Below are 18,156 nucleotides of genomic sequence, written 5' to 3'. Positions count from 1 at the left end.
GTGATTAGCGCGCGAAAAGCAAAACATCTTGACGCCACAACCATGTTTACATATCTCATGCAAACACTCCTCTCGGCCAATCAGAGCGCGGGTACCCTCTCAGTTATTTTATAAAACTACTTATGCTACGTGCAAACGGAAGCAAAATTGTTGGATATTACATGTTGTGTCCGTTTGCTCATCTTGTTGCATGTTGTTGCGCAAAGTTTGAAACCGGTCAAACTTTAAGCTATGTGCAAACGGACGCAACAACTCCCAACATTGTTGGGCCAACAATGCTGGGAGTTGTTGGCCCAACAATGTTGCGTCCGTTTGCATGGGGCTTTAGATCGCAAAATTCAAAATGGCCGCCAACGAAAAAAATTCATGCGCATTGATAAATATTAGGTAAAATCCCCCAGTGGGCCAATTAAAACTAATCATGTTCCTTGCGAACTTAAGACTTGCACGTGATCGGGTGTTGCGCATTGAAACCGCGAGAATCTGTGCCAGTCGCGCCAAGCAGATCATGCTTTTTCCGCCGTCACAGGGGCACCCAACGGGAAATTTTGAGAAAAAGACCTAAAAACAACAACAAAGCGTGAATAAAGTTTTCTGAGACTATTTTAAACATTTTGGGAGATTGCTGGAAAAAAATTATCTGTTCCTCACTCCCAGCAAGACTGATGGAAGAGTTCCCAGCCAGCAACCTTACAACCTGCAACCTGACTTACGGGGAATTTTCATAGGGCACAATTCAGATCTTGAGTGGTAAGTAACCCTTTCAAGTAACCCGTAGCAGCTATTCTAGACTTCAAATCCCCTCTGACACCCTGAATTATCTTTTTCCCAGCAACACTTTCCTTCCAAGGACTATTATTTCTTTCACATCTCCCAGCCAGCAAAAATGTGCCTGAAGAACAGATATTTTGAGGAACAGATCCATTGGGTGCCCCTGCCGTCATAACGGAGAAAAAGAGACTTTAAGTTGAATGCAAAATTGAGCTCTACAAGTTTAACTATTTTTCTTTCTAAAAGAAAAATTTCTTTTTTTTCTTTCTTTCTTTCTGTTATGGCTTGCAATATTCGTTTGTTGCGAAGTAGTTTTGTGATAGTTTTAAAAATCATTATCATGAGAATTTTTGCTGATAGTTTGTTTGTTCTTGAGCTTTCGCTCATGGTTAGGGTTTCATTATGTTTAGTTTTGAAAATAAAGGTTAATCCGTATTTGTATTAACAGGTTTTTTGAGTGATATTACCATTTTTGATGGGTTTGTGGACATAAGTGTCATTTAGCTTCTGGTTTAATGAAGTTTGTTTGTCAGCCCTTGAAGTGAGGACGTTTGGGAATATAGCTGACTTTGATTGTTACCTACATCGGAGTTCCTGTCGGTTTGTAACCTGAGATCAGGCTCAATTTTCGTTTCGCCTGATACAAACCTTCAGATCTTGCCAATCAGATCTTGTAGCATTGTTCCAACAGCCAATCAGCGTTACGGCCAAAATCTGGCCGTAACAAGCAAAAACGTGAGAGAGTTTGTATCAGGCCCAATTTTAGCGGTAGCCGTTAGAGAGAATGTATGAGAACCGCTAAAACTGGGCCTGATCTCAGGTTAGTCGGTTTGGGTTTAAGGTAGAGCCTCGTGGGTTTAGTTATAGCTGCTAGTCAGCCCAGGCCCGCGCGGTAGAGTAAATTTTCGCGCCTTTTTTGGTAAGGTGTTCAAGCCGTTAGTTTAACGAAAACTAGAAGTCCTAATGATTGGTACCAAGCAACAACTAGCCAAGGTTAACATTGATCATATTTTAATTGGAGACTGTGTAATTAGACCAAAAGGGGTAGTTAAGAACTTAGGGATATGGTTAGACTTCACTCTTTCGATGAATTCTCATGTAAATAACACTTGTTCCAATGCTTTTTCTTACTTGAAGGTATAATATAAGAAGAATCAGGAAGTCTCTTTCTAGGCGGTCCACTGAGATGCTCATTCACGCATTTGTCTCAAGTTGCGTCGACTATTGTAACAGCTTGCTCTATGGCCTGCCAGCCTACCAGCTTAATAAGCTACAGAGGGTCCAAAATGCTCCCGCTAGGTTAATTTTCAAGGAATCTAAATACTGCCTTCTAAGACCGTTGCTGTATAATCTACACTGGCTGCCGGTTAAATTCCGAATATTGTTAGATATTGTTAACGTTCAAAGGTTATTAATGGCTTAGCGCCTTTTTATCTCCAGGAACTTGTGTCTTAAAAAAGCATGTAAATATAAGTTACGCTCTGATTGTAATGGACTGTGACTAAACCCTGTGAAATTCAAGACTTTAACATCATTAGGAGATCGATCGATCTTTTGCTGCTTCTCCTCCTCAGTTATGGAATTCATTGCCCCATGCGATAAGGAGTGGCCCCTCAGGAGCATCTTTTAAAAAGACACTTAAAAATTTTTCTTTCAAAAAGGTTTTTTGTAATTTTACGTGCTTTTTAATCTCGTTTTCAGTAGGTTTTATGCATAATTATCTGGAAACAACTGTAAAGGGTAGTAAGGCCTTCATGGTAATGATGATAATAATAATAGTAATAAATGCTTTATTTAAACTGGAAAAGTCTTTCAGTATTAAAAAAACACTTGTCTTAACCAGTCTAGTCTAGCTAAATAATGTACAAGCCTCATAAAATATGTAGCTGATGAATGTACAAAGCATCATGAAATATAGATAAAAACCTATTTAAAAAATTTGGCATGAAATTGATTTAACGCAATTAAAAGAATCACAATGTACACCTGTCATTGTCAATATCATCTTTCCTTAAATAATCGTATAGCTCCCTCTTAAAACGAGATAATATAAAACAGTTATTTTCTTAATTTTCGTTGGCAGCATATTGCAACCTTTGGATGCAGCTACTTCAACTGTTCTTTGCCCAGAAGAGGTCTTTGCACCCTTAACATTTAAAATACACTTGTTCCTAAGAGTTCTACCATGAAGCGGCTTTCTCTGGACCAGTACACCACTTAACTGCTTTGGACAAGTTTGACTTTTTACAATTCTGAAGATGCAAATAAATTTAAGGAATCGTCTTCTGTTAAAAGTGTCGATAAACCCAAAGTATTCCTCATTTCTTGTGTATGTTGTAGTTAATTTTTTATCTCAGTTAATTTTTATTTTCCCATTTTTGGAGGGCGTGGTAATGAATGCTAATGATTTTTAAAACAAAGGAAATATAAAAAATTAACTGAAATAAAAAAATATAACTACAACATGTACATGATGTTCTTTTGGCTTTTAAGAGCACTCTTATAGCCTTATTTTGTGTTTTTTTTTTTCAATCCTTTCAGTTCAGCCAGGCTTTTATTATACTCATGCCGCCAAACAATACAACCACAACACAACACTGGTAGTATCGTTATCAAGACCTTAGCAGCTAAGAAACCTGTGATTGACTCTGTTCGTTAGTGCAATCTTGGGAGAAACTGTTTCAATCAACTGGGTGATGTGCTGTTTCCATGACAACTGACTGTCAATAGTTAGGCCCAAATACCGAAAAGAATATGTAACCTCAAGTTGGTCTTGTTCTATCAGTATATTCATTTCGACATCTGGGTCCAACCCTTTCCTTGTTCCTATCACCATCAACTCAGACTTCTCTCATTCAAGATCAACTTGTTTGACGAAGCTAAGACGCGAAATTCTATAGATCTTCATTTACAAGTACCTCCATATCTGAACCAGAGCGATGCACTTCAGTGTCGTCTGCATAAAAAAACTTTGGACTTTCATCAGTAGCTTTTTTTTTTTTTTTTTGGTACTCCATGACTGATAATTCTTTTGTCTGAGGCAGTACCATTAACTTGCATGTATTGCTTTCTATTAAAAAGGTAATCTTGAGACCATTTGAAGACATTGTCTCAAATACAGAATATTCTAATTTGTTTAGCCTTGAATGATCGATTACATCAAACGCTTTCTTTAAGACTAGGAATGCACAGCAGGTAAGTATAGTATGTTGTCCATGGTCCATTTCCTTTCATCAACGACTTTTAGTAATGGTGTAATAGTAGAAGAGTTCCTTGAATAAGCAAAATGTTCTTCAGTAATAAACTTGTGTTCGCTTGCATGTTGTTGTAATTGTTCATAACAAAGCGTTCATACTCTTTTAATAATTATAGGCAAAATATTGGCCTATACTTGCCTCTGTCTGTTCTGTCTGTTTTCGTTCATCCCTTGCGCAGATTTTGAGACGACGAGTTCAGTGGTGGTCAGTTGCTATGGTTACGAGATATGACGTCAAACGTAACAGGCGGTCAAGCCAATTTTGGGTGAAAATACATGTTTTTTCAACTTCTTTCAACAATAAAAGTAAATCTTGTGGCTAAAATCATGAAAAGTGTGTATTTATTTTAGTTTTCATTTAAAGCACAAAAAAATACCATTTCTCCCGGTTTTAACCTGATTTCCAATTCTTGGTAAAATTTAAGATGGCGGCCAAGATAGCGAAAAGGTAAAATCGTTTCAAAATACTGCAACATATTAAAAACTGCGGGGAGGGATTCCATTCCCCACCCCTGCCCCCCCCCCCCCACACCCCCCTTGTACCACGGTGGGGGTATGAATTTGTTTGTACGTCCGATGGTTAATACACCACCTTTATACATTGGAGTTACCCTTGCAACCTTTAAGGCTTCAGGAAAGACTTCCACCAGCTCAGAGCAAAGATTCGTCAGTGGACTGGCGCGAAAATGTCCGGGAGTTGACTTGCTTCGATTTTCAATATCTGTGCTGGTTTACCATCTGCCCCTTTGCCTTGCATGTCTTAAGCGGTTTTAGAGACTTTAAAACATCCTCAATTTTTATTTCTTTAAATCGAAAATGCTTGATCCCATCCAATACTGTTGGAGTAATTGTGAGGCTACAATGACCTTGATGATCATTTGCTGATTGTAATTAATAAGTCAGATGCTATTGAGGTATGGTACTCATTCATTGAATTAGCAATAGCCACATCTTCAGTTATCTTAACATTATCAATTTCAAGCTTTTCAATTTCCCAGGGGGAGGGAAGGGGTTACTTAACAAATTTTTATGCCGGGAGGCTCCGCCCCGAGGCCCAACCCCTTACCCCTTTATATACCATTTTTCACGAAAAAGGTACCCTTTTCGAATACCTTATATTGTCAAATGGTACCTGAGCCCCGATTTTAGTGCGCGCCCGAGGAGGCCTAATCTCCACTAACAGACAAGCGTTACTTTCGTAATTAGTTTTAGGCATTCCTCCAGACACCTTTGGAGAGCGCCGGACACATTGCCTGTCAAGGAACTTTGTACTTCTGATTAAACGAACCATACATCTCAAGGAAACGCGAAATTTGATCAGACTATTTGGGTATTATAAATTCATTTCACGGTCGATTGAAAATTTGGAAGTCGATCTTCGCGGCTGGCTTCGCAATTGATAACTACAGTTTTTCTCGCCGCATTTGGATTCAAATAGGCTAAGCTTGATACGCTTTCAATGGTTTTTCAAGTGCTTTCTTTTACGAAAATAGTGCTCCGATGGCTTATTTAACTTCTTTCAAGAGTAGTATGCCGTGTCAACATTGGTGACCTATCAAGTTTTTACTGAGGAGCCACAAGTAGGAATACACTCTCTAATGGCACATCTTTCTCCGGTTTGGAAGGAACTCTGCTTGGAAAAGACGCTGACCAAAGAAATTTTTAAATCTTCTCTATTTGAACGTTTGAGAAAGGCCGTCAACAATGCACATTTTATAGTCTCCGGTGTAAACGAATGCGAGAGCTCGAGCTCTACTTCACATCTCCTTGAGGAACAGCAAGACTGATTATCTGATTCAATGGATGACCTTTTTGATCAAACGGCGAAGGATTTAATTTTTTTTTCTCTGGCTTAAGACGATGTAAGTGTCGATGTGCCTCCAGTGACAAATCACTCTCCAAAAAGCCCGCCAAGCACTGTCGAAATGCCGCCAAAATCTTATTCGCTGGCAGGAGCCCAAGACGCTGGATTACTCCAGATAATCTTCCACTTCAGCATCTTCGTGTTCGCTTGGGCGATCTCTAAATCAACGTCACAGATACAGTAAGGTTTCTATATCAGTCATTTTAGTCTCCTTGAAATGTCAATCATAATCCAAAAATTATAACTACAGGTTATCTTTGTACTGTTACTTGTTTTTTACTTAATAGGCCAAATTATAGGGCTACCCTCTCCCTCAGAGCTTACAGGCAGCGCGCCCAAGATTCTGAGGTGAAGGTAGTCTTTCTTTTGAAATGTCGGTCATATCCAAATTATAATTGTAGGTCATCTTTGTACTGTCATTTGTTTTTGACATAGGCCAAATTATGGGGCTACCCTCTCCCTCAGAGCTTACAGGCAGCGCGCCCAAGATTCTGAGGTGAAGGTAGTCTTTCTTTTAAAAGGTCGGTCATAATCCAAATTATTTTTGTAGGTTATTTTTGTAGTGTCATTTGTTTTTGAAATAGGCCAAATTATGGGGCTACCCTCTCCCTCAGAGCTTAAAGGCGGCGCGCCCAAGATTCTGAGGTGAAGGTTGTCTCTCTTTTAAACTTAAACCATGTTCATAGTGGCACCTTCTTTATAGTTCTACATGATTTGTGGCAAAGACAAGACCAGGCTAACAAATTTATTCTACTTTATGCGTGGTGCGACAATCACCGTGGCTGACTGGCCTCTAAAGTTCCTTTATGATTTGGACGCTTCTCAGCGGTTCCTTCACTGGTTGTAATTAAGAATTGGCGATTCTCAGCAGCTTGAAGCTTTTGCATTGCATCAGTTGTTCCTTGGACGGCGACCTTTTCTTGTCCCGAGTACAATATCGATTCTCGATTCTCGACTCTCTATTACCGTATCTTGCTCGTGCAAGGCTTCGGCAACGGGACCAGTAATAAGACCATTGTAGGAAAACTGTTTGGTAGAAGAAGAGTGAAATGGTGGCTTTCGGTGCGTTACCTGTCTGATGCTCGGTATGTCACTGCCAAACTGCGCAACAGAATGCGCGAAAAACCCCTCCGGTACTTGAGAAAATACGATTTTTAATATCCACCTAAAAACCTGAACGATGTGATTTAGTAACTTATTTATGGTGTTCAGCTTCCGGTTTATTCAGCTTATTGCCAGTTGTAGGCAAAGTTCACGCGCACATTATCGCACTCTAACTGGGTCGATTGTGAGGAAACTCTTATGTCAGTCGTTGACTAAAAACCCCCGCGCGTTAAGCCTTTGTGCGACGGACGTCCCTTAGAAATATAAATTGCCCACACTGATCGCCAATTCTACTTGCAAAGTGTTGCTGATTGAGTTGTGTAATGTATTCTAGAGAGTAAATTTAGTACTAACCTCGCAGATAAGGATGTAATGAGACATTTATTTGCGTAGTTAGGCCTGCTATCCATTGGGCAAGCATCCCTTTTATTTTCTTTCGATAGCCTGTCCATGCACTAACCTTTGGGTACAGAAACTAGCTTCCTCTCGCTGTACCAAAACTTGATAGTTTTGGCGTTCAATATTTTTAACGGGTGCTCACAAAACAGCGGAATGCATCGTGCGCTTTTGGCGCTTTGGTACCCTGCGAGCTTTGGTTCACCTTTTTTTGAAAGATGGAAATTTTGATATTCCCGCGTAAAAGAAGACTGATAAAACGTGTCTTTCATTGACTACAGTGAAACGCCCGGAAATGAAGGATGTTTTGAAAGAAACGGGAAAACCGATAAAAGTAAATATTTGTTTTGATAAGTGAAATTAATGAGAAATAACCATAAACTAGTTTTGTTTTTTTAAAAGCGGTTTGTCTGGTACCAGATTTGTACAATTACTTTCAATCAAACATGGATCGGGTTTTGTTAATTATGACAGAATGTAATTAAAAAGCATTATGTTGACAGCTACATGTCACATGCTTGCCTAAAGCTGCGAGTATCCCGCCATGTTTTAAACAGAGGGCTTCTGACCAAGCCGGCATTCTAATCCCCCACAAATATGTGAAGCACGCGTCTTTCAAAGTCGCCTAGTACTTAAAATCGGGGCTCTGGCCTGTTATGTTAGCGGTTTGCATTCTTTTTAACTGCACTGTCTTTTAAATAGGAATTAATCACAAAAATAGAACGTTTTCTCGACTTTATAAAGCCGTAAAATTCATCTGTCAGCCCTTTTGGGCAATCTTACATAACCCAAATGACAGATTTCCCTTTTTTTGGGTGTCGATCAGGCAGCTATGAAGTGGTTCTCGTCGTACTTAAGTGGCCGAACCCTAAGATGTAATGTCAGTGGCAAACTATCATCTGCTCGTTTCCTCAGTTGCGGCGTGCCGCAGGGTAGCACATTGGGTCCTTTGCTATTTTTTATTTATACTAATGATCATCCCAACTCCTTGCGGGACGCCGAACCAAGAATGTTTGCCAATGACACCAATCTTACGTTATCTGCTAAGACGTTAACAGAGCTTTAGCTACAATCAGGGACAAAAGTAGTTGACACACTTGTTTGAAACGGGTGCTTTTAACAAACATTTAATTCATTTATTATTTCATTCCTTTTAAACGCCGTAAATCCCCCGACCCCCCGAATCAATGTTGTCTGAAGTAAAAAAAAGACTTGAGAGTCCAAAATTCAACATTGATTTTGGGGGGAAGGGGTTGGGGTAGAACAGGGAAGGGGATAAGTATATTCACTACGCAAAAAGGGGCCATTTTACGGAAGTGTGTCAACACTTTTGTCCCTCATTGTCTGAATGCAAAATTGTGCTACTGCACACAAGTTGAGCCGTGCATGACACTGATTTTAACTGAAATTAAAGGAATCAATGACATAATTATGTTATTGGTGCTGGGGGTGACATTGACTTATTCACGACCGAATTATAGGGCCAATTCGAATTACGCGACGACGTAATAAAAGGGCTGCGATATCCAGAATTAACGTCGATATGGTTTACAAGCTAAAAACTGACGCTGAAACTCGCGCACACGTACAACTTTTGATGAATTTCAAGGGGGTGCGTACTGAAAATATTTTTATAAAGTGAATATTTCTCGTTCTTCACTTTATCCGATTGTTAAGGCCCAAACAATCACGGATAGGGTAAGGATTGACACGTAGTGGGGATAGTCACTGGCCGGCCACGGAAATATAGAGCGTTAGTGAGGAGCGGCCGTCACTGCGTTCAATATGGAAACTACGGAAAAGTGAAGGTAAATTCATAGCTAATTCAATAAAAAACTAAGGACAGCGTAGCAACCATTGCAAGTGTACACGAAAACAATTACTTTTAATCCCACCTCGTGACATCCTGTGTGACATGGTAACGCAACGCAAATAGCGTGACATAAGCGCATATGTCTGTGTATATCGACTGCATTTCTCAAGCGAAACCCTGTGTTTTTGTCTATTGTCGGCAGAGAAAATGAAAAAGAGAGCTTTGAAACGTGAACTGGTATTTGACTCTCAAAGAAAACGACAGCTCAAACTGAGGAAAACACTGCTTCCTTCGTGTTACAACGGTTAACCACGTTTCGGCAAACGGAAAGTAACAATATAAGTCTGTTATGACCTCTTAATGTGGATATGTATTCTCGTGGTTAACCGTTGAAACTCCTTATTTGCACCACATCGCTGGAATTTTTCTCGCCAAGAATACGTATTGCGAAGCACTTTCTACATAGCGGAATCTTCTTTTGCCTTTTGTGAGGAATTAGCGCATAAAAAAGGAAATTTTCCAGCGCCCTGCCATCACATCGATCACGTGTTATCCCGCTTTGCTTGTCATCAAGTGAACTTCTGGGCCAAAGTAATTGCTGTTTTGGCGATGATACAAACTGGTGTGTCTATCTTGAAAACAATTTCTTTGGCATTCTGTGATTTACGAGCTGGGAAATGAAATAGTTGTCCGTCCATCATCAATAAACAATCATGGCACTGAATAAATGGCAGGCGGTCATGCAAAATCATCACAAAAGTACATTCCTACGCTAAAGGTTTGGATCAGTTAGGTAAGAAAAGATCTCCAAAAAATAAAAAAAACACATCTATATATAGGGCATAGCACAAACGGCTGGCCCATTATTTATGAGGTTCATAACCTGTATATTGTTCACGTCCTTTCACTAATGGCAAAGGTCAATGTCAAAAATAATGCATGTCCCCTCTGTTACTCTGCAGTACTTCATTCGCTTAAGTTAACCATTTACCAGAACAATTTTCATTGTACCTTAGTGTTTCCATCCTTTTTCCACTATTGATAATACTTGTGAAAACATTACATCCGCAGCAACGGCGTTGATCAGAACACAAATCATTTCGTCTCGACCCGACAGGGTATCAGGAACGCGCGCGGGAGCACAAGATTAAGTAATGACATACGCTTCCTACATTTTACTCTACGTATACTACAAATCAGGACGAAACTTTATAAATTGATGTTTAAAAACAAACAATTTGGCCCACAGAGTAATGTCAGCGCACAAAAATTCAGCAGCGTCAAAAATCTCGCCGGAAAACACAGATACATATTTCAGACAATCAGGGACAAAAGTAGTTGACACACTTGTTTGAAACGGGTGCTTTTAACAAACATTTAATTCATTTATTATTTCATTCCTTTTAAACGCCGTAAATCCCCCGACCCCCCGAATCAATGTTGTCTGAAGTAAAAAAAAGACTTGAGAGTCCAAAATTCAACATTGATTTTGGGGGGAAGGGGTTGGGGTAGAACAGGGAAGGGGATAAGTATATTCACTACGCAAAAAGGGGCCATTTTACGGAAGTGTGTCAACACTTTTGTCCCTCATTGTAGCTCTAACCCCTGAATTAAATAACCTTAGCTGTTGGCTGAAAGCTAACAAGCTCAGTCTAAATGTTGCTGAAACAGAGCTGATGATTATTGGATCAAGACAAAGACTATCTGTCCAATGTGACCATGTAGAAATCAGAGTTGATGACCAAATTATCAAGAGAGTCGATCATACCAAATCCTTGGGTCTTACAATAGATGCTCAAAGTCTCTTCAGCTATTGGCGCCCTAAAACGTGTGCGGCCCTTTATATTCAATCAAACTGCATTTCAAATCTATGAAGCTTTAATCATGCCTCATTTTCATTACTGCAGCCCTGTCTGGGACTGTTTGAGTCATTACTTGAGTGATAAGCTCCAAAAATTAGAGAATCATGCAGCCAGAGTAATTACTAAATCACCCTTTGATACGAGCTCAAACCGCCTTCCCTCCACCCTCGACTGGGAGTGGCTATCTCTTCGACAAAAGAAACCAAAAGCCACCGAGGCTTTCGATAGTCGATGTTGGGCTAAACCACTTATAATGACATTCAAGCTTCATCGTTATCACATTATTTCCTACTTCTAATTGCTTTATCTCGATATAAATTCCATAAAATCTTTCTTTTTCAATGCTATTTTCCACATACATGCCGTTTTGAAACTTGCTCCAATCCTGAACCCAAAAAGCGGAATTAATGCAGGCCGGTGTGTACTTTCTTCAGCTCCACCGCAAAAACAAGTACGGTGACCCTAATATTTTATTTCATGCTTTGAATAAATATTTCCTTTCAATGAAAAATCTATGTTCAGTATTTTGGCAATTCCATGACCCAGTGGAGAAGGAAGTTGTATTACACACTGTCAGGGCATGGAAGACAGGGAGAAAATTCTATTTAGATGGGACAAAGGCCTTTGCAAAGAGATAGTTGGATATGATGTTCTGGGTTTTTTTTGTCCCATAGGACGCCGAAAATTCCGTCAAGTCTAATAAGCCTGTGTCAGGCTCCAAGATTGTTGGGAAAACGGAGCGAGAAAAAAAGTGCGAAAGTTTGAATCATGACTGACTAGTGATCATTTTCTACTGCATCAGCTACATAAACTATCATTTTCATGTCTGCTTCTTCTTCTTCTTCGTGCGAACAGAAACATGCTCATGCGTATCTGTTTGTTGTCGCGGATTCCTACAGGCATTTGTCTTTTTATCCTGCCATCCAGTTTCATCCTGTTGAACGCATGGCAAGAAGATCCATGCCACATAGCAAACGACTTACTAATGTGGAAGAAATTCCATTTCCTACTTCCAAACATTTTCAGTCAAAAGTTAAATTTAATTCCCCCGCTTCATAATATGACGTCGCGTCTTGTTCAAAAGTAAGGTATCCAGCAACAGCGTCGTGCCGTCTCCAGTTAACAGAACGCAGAGGTTTTTTCGTTGTTTCCATCTTACAAATCAACACATTTTAACCGGCCAATAGCTTGACGAATTGAAGCAACCTGTTCCTTGCGTCCGATTTTTACTTCCTCTTTATCCGGCTTTAATTTGCCTAGTCAGAATTGTTTCTTTTCTAGCTGCACGGAGTGGCATGGACATTTAGAATGAGATAGCGCAAATTCTTTCCATCCGAACCAAGAGAAAGAAGAGAAAAAGCATGTGCAGATAAATTGCAAATTACGGCCTGCATTTATATAATGAGGGAATTAAAAGAAAATAACAATTCGCATCCAAATTTAAACATCTATATTGTTGTACCTGTATTTTGAAATAATTAAGATGTGAATTATAAATCTAGACAAAAAGAGCCAGGCAAAGTGCTTCGCGGGGGATCTCGGGTCTAAGAATTTCATTTTTTTTTTTCAAATTCATTCAATTAGGAAATTCAGCTTGGCACTATATCAGGAAATGAACAGTCTGGGAATGTAAATATTCCTACAAAGGCTGGTGCTTTTATCAAAAATCGCATAATTCTCAAGCTAAGCTGTGGATCGTACAATAATGCTATTTTTATGAATGAGCAGGCAGGAGCGGCGTTCAACCTTTGTTTTTTGCTCACTCGGGCAAATTGTGACGGAATAGTGTAATGTGACGTTTGTATTGGTCAATTAGGTCAGAATGATGGAAATGCTATTGAACCGGCGCTGTGCGCCCGCAGGTCCACACAAACATAAAACAAAGGCGTCTAACGGGCTTCATAACCATTGTCTTCTTTAAACTGTGGTGGAACCGACTCATGTGGACAACGTGTGGTACGAGTGGTACGATGTAATCACTGTTTTAACCACTAATAATGCATCACTGCTCATCCATGTCAACTCGCTCCAAACTGACTCCTTTATCATCCACAAAGATACTAAACTTTTCTGTTAGAATACTGTGAATAAGCTACTGAAGAGATAACTGGGAAAGGGTAACACGCCATTTTCAAAGTTACACGTCCAACTTTTTTCAACTCTGCAGTTAACGGGGAGCAGATTATGTGGGTATCTAAATATAGTTTTATTTGAAAATGAAAGACGTTTTAGAATCAATAATTATTTGGCATGAGAAATAACGTCCTGGGGGACAGTTTTGTTGAATCTCGACTGGTGATTGGCAAAAGTGTTGACAGTTTTATATGTGGGGTGTTCGTCCGAATTTGTGAAGGGTTACGAAACTCTACAGGCATGTAATTGGTCCACGTCATAATAACAGACACCTGTCATTTGTTAATGAATACTCCCGATTTTGGTAAACTGCTTCGATCATACCTTATTCCGTGTTGACACTACCGCTCGATAGCGAAAGCTCAGTTCAGCTATGGCCGATAGATTTGCCAGGTCGATGAACGTTTTTCTACCCAACCCAACGGAGGAGGACGATGAAGTAAATACACATGGTAACGCTTATGTTAGGATGACGATGGCTGAAGGAGAACTTTTTGTTCATAATCCTATCATCAGTCGCCATACCGCGCAAATCGCCTTCCTCAAAAACGAAATACAGGGGAAGGATGAAGAAATTGAACGGTTGAAGAAAGAGACAAGAAAACTCCGAGAGGAAAATGACGAATTAAAAGTAGCTCTGGATTCAAAAAACAAAAAGATAAAGGTTCTGGAAAACAAGATCGACAAGCTGGAAAGTGACAAAGCAGCCCTAGAGAAAAAGTTGGGTTCCCTTGAAGTCGAACTACATTCAGTGAGACAGCAGGTAATAGAGTTGAAAAAAGCGAACAAGGCCAATGAAGAAAAAAACGCTACGTTGGAAGAGGAGTTAGAAAAGATGTCGAAGAAAGTGGATGAAATGAACAAAACTCTTGATGAAAACGCTACTGAAAACGCGTCTCGTAAAAAGGAGATCAAGAACGTTCAAGAAACAGTTCAGCTCACTGCACTGTCTGGGGGCTTTGATAAAAGGCCTTTAACCCAGAGTTCTGAACAGCAAGCCATGATCGAGAAAGCTACCATCAATCTGGGTCAGCTGTGCTGGGGAATTCAAGGTATGATGTATCAGAGCGTTTTCCCAAATTCATACGATGACAAAAAAAGTTACAAAGTTAAGCACATAGAGGAAGATATAAACGAGATATCTGACGATCAGCTTAAAAATAATGTGAAGCAGAAATGGGATGAACTCAAGGAGAAGCTGAGCTGGAAGAAGTTGAAGTACCAACGAGCGATGAAATCACTTCAGGAGAGCAGGAATAACACTGCCCATCCAGCGCTAACCGAGAAGGTACTCGTCGACTCGGCGGATCTGTTGAATAAGGAAGGGAGATTGTCTGGCTGGCACAGCTACGAGTGCGTTAAAGAATTGATAGTAATATGGAAAACCCTCAAACAACAGTAATTATCAAGCAAGTTTTGAATGCACAGGTATTTGTTGCTTTATAAAGGTAAAACTTAGTCAGATACTCACTCCAACAAATCTCTGAAATAGAGAATTATACAATAATGCTATCAATTTTATCAGGGACGTAAAATCGAGAATAATATTAAATGCATCTGAAACAGTTTGTAGCTATATAGCTTTTCGACAAAGATTTAGTAAGCAGATTCCTTACTGATAAACAGACAGTAAGGAAATGAAAAACTGGCCGTGACACGAAAAATGTAAATGTCAAAAAATTAAAAAGTGACATCATTGCTCGTACCACTGTTATTTTTACTAGCTTCATGATTTAGTGATAAAATAATAAGAAGGTTTGAAGGTAATCGTTATAGTTTTTATCTTAAGAAAACAAACAACTTTTTTTCTGCAATGTTTGAGAAATGTGTGTAAGTATCACAAAATCCCTCAATTCTGAGAGGAGCGAAAACATATCCGCTAGATTTCCAAGAACTGAAAAGTTAATCGCCGACAATGTATTTAATGCTTGTGAATACTACACTAACGAACACTAAAGAATAAACACTGGTTATCATGCAGGCATTCTTTAAGACTATCTTCAGTATTTCAGCTTCGAAATACTTGTCGTGTACAATCACTAGCGAGTCTTATATATCATGTCGGTCAGTGAGTTAAGTAGCATTAGCACTGTACTTGTCCTCAGTTCATAAATTCTCAACTAACGTGTGATGGCCGGGCTACTGACGTAGCAGTACAATTGGAATTTAACTACTGGCTACTTCACAATGCGGACATAACAGATGTTGATTTCTGTTGTCAAAACTTTGATGCTGGTGTAACCTTTATATAAAATTCAAGATTTATCTTCGATAGATGGCCTTACCGTCAGTTCATCGCTGTAGAGAGCAACTTCCGAGAAAACTTATTTTCAATGCTGTATGGCAGAGCACTAAAATGCAGGACCATGAATGAGGAGAAAGTTATATTATAAAAATTCTTATACATTATATTACTAACTTTTACGACAAAGTCAACTTTTTATTGATATAAGTCGGTATCCTGTAGGAATTTAAGGATACAATTTCCATTCTTCTAGTCTAATGTGACTATTGCGACTACGTGGTTTTCTCATGTCGCCGTATTTGCCTGAAGACGGTAAGGACGAGTATGGCGATCCTTGAAACGCAAACTGGACGGATGCGTTCCTTATTCTGATCATAAGCTACAAATTCGATAAAGTGTTTGTTTGTCGCGTATAGTTGGTACCGTCTGATTGTGTCCAGTATTTTCCGTTCCCTTTCGAAATATAGTGATTGCAGTAAATTTCTAATTAACGTTAGACGGCGAAAGAGATTGTCTCCTTATTACACACAATCTTTTTGGAAATGCATTTAAGAAAACCACCGTGATGGTTGTATTTTAGTGTCTTTTATCAAATTGACAACTGGTCAGATTTTCGTTAACAAATTAAGGCGTCATAGAGCCCCACATACAGCACGAGAATGGTGTAAACTCATGTGAATCATGAATCAGGAAAACTGTCTTTTCTATTCAGGGTTCCTATTGGTATCTACTAGACTAATCATGGGACAGTCGTAAGTCTCGCAGGCTTTGTAAGGTTCGGACATGCTTCCTTTGTAGTTGGATTTGATTTGGGAACACTTACCAAAAGCAGCAAACGCCTAGATCCCGGCGATTTAAAAGCTATAAACGCATTACAGCCATGTTGTCTTCATGTCCCGCCGAATTCTTAATATCTATTGAACTGTTTAAGAACGAGAAATCTTAATTTGTAGATCATAACACTTATTTGAAACTTGTTTAAGTATGAGATACTAAACTGGGATTTCTCAAACCTTCAGCCATGCCTTGATAAATACAACAACACTGCACCCGAGACAGGGTTAAAAAATGAAGAGTGAAACGCGCGTTTGCGACATTCTGAAGTTCGTGTAGGTTTAATAAAAGGCAGAGTGCCTGTTTAATATTAGCTAATATGGCTCACTTTAAACATGTTTATGGATAAACTTCATACTAACACAAGAAACCAACAGACATGATTTGGCGGAAGATCGAACGTAAACTTCAGGGAGCTTGTTTCATATTACATGGTTAGTTTCGAATGTTCAAGATGCCAGGCTGCGTGTACGCCTGACATCCACTACGTTTCCAACTGTATAGGAACCTTCAACAAATGTTTATTAACAAGATAAGGTGAAATCTTAGCGGTATTTTAAAATGCGAGTTACTAAAATGCTTTCTTGGAAGCTATCCCGCGGAAAGAGATGGCGTAATTCCTAGAAACACTTCAATTTATTACTTATTAACAAATATTTGCCCATGTGGTCATCACGAGGTTTTTTAGAGCTGTGATTGGCCAGAGCTCTGTTAACATATGAAATCATTTTACCAGAGACGTCATTCAAGGTCACAAAAATGAATAACAAGGGTAATAAGCTGGTTAATGCGGCCGGTTGCTTCCGTTTAATAAGTCTTTTTGTTTTGACTGGTTAGTTTGTTAGAGAAAAGAATCGGAAGTTTCGCGAACAACGCTAAGTTCCCACAGCACCGGACCAGAACGACACCGGACGAACTTTCTAACCGTTGAAAAGTCGTACGTTTGTTACCGGGGGCAGTCCTATAGAGAAGTTTGCTAAAAAAAATTGCCTCTGGTATTGCAGCATCAAACGGGTCAGGCAATTTGTCCCCCCAGCAACATTGCATCTTATTTACAAAGCCTTGATTCAGCCGTATTTTGACTATTGCAATGTTGTTTGAGGAAGTTGTGGCATAAAACTAGCAGAGAAAATTCAAAAACTCCAAAATCTTGCAGCAAGAGTTCTAACTTTCTCAAGCTAAATGACACAGATGCCTCGCAGCTGTTCCAAAATTTAAATTGAAAAATCTTAGTACTCAGCGTGATATCTAAAGAGCCTTAATGGTATTTAAATTCCTCAATGGCCTTGCTCCTGAGTACCTAAGCTCGAAATTTATTGCTCGATCTAATACCACTTCATACACTTTTCGAGATTCTGTAAATAAATCATTAACTATTCCACAGCCACGCACAATTTGTCTCCGATATAGTTTTCGCTACAGTAGCATGGTACTGTTCTGTGGAATATACAGTCTTCCTGGGACATTAAGGCAAGCAGAATCCCTACTTAATTTTAAGTCACTTTTGCACAGTTGTTATAATATCATGTAAGGCAAGGCAGTAGTGGAAAACAGGCTTTGTTTGTTTTTTCGTATTTACTTAAATCAGTTTAATACTGTATTTAGCGGAAACCAGTAAATGTAATTAAGGTTTTTTTTTTTTATAATATTTCATGCCTGATGAATTTTGTAAGACAGTACATAAATCAAGATTACCTTACCTTACGTGTTTCGTTGTTTCGGAACCACCTTAGCCGTTCCTGACGGAGATTTAGATAGCCGGTAAAATCGAAATTGGACCAGCGGGATCCAGGGAACACCATGACCATCTAAAATTTTTCTACTGCGCAGAATGGTGCGAGACGCCATTTTGGATTTGCTATCCTACTTTACTGCCGG

The 18,156-nt window shown here is 39.3% G+C and overlaps 1 protein-coding gene across 1 annotated transcript in view; it reads left to right on the top strand.

Annotated features, from left to right (window-relative positions):
- The first annotated feature begins 13,580 nt into the window (after nt 1-13,580).
- The window catches only part of LOC140942243 (uncharacterized), a 7,988-nt gene continuing 3,412 nt past the window's right edge, over nt 13,581-18,156 (top strand). Inside the window, exon 1 of the mRNA XM_073391204.1 lies at nt 13,581-14,627. Within this exon, the coding sequence (XP_073247305.1) occupies nt 13,597-14,601 (1,005 nt within the window). The 5' untranslated portion in view covers nt 13,581-13,596 and the 3' untranslated portion in view covers nt 14,602-14,627. The remainder of the gene's footprint in view (nt 14,628-18,156) is intronic.

This window comes from Porites lutea, chromosome 6, assembly GCF_958299795.1.
Source record: "Porites lutea chromosome 6, jaPorLute2.1, whole genome shotgun sequence".
Taxonomy (NCBI): Eukaryota; Metazoa; Cnidaria; class Anthozoa; order Scleractinia; family Poritidae; genus Porites; species Porites lutea.
This window is presented reverse-complemented; position numbering and strand designations above follow the sequence as displayed.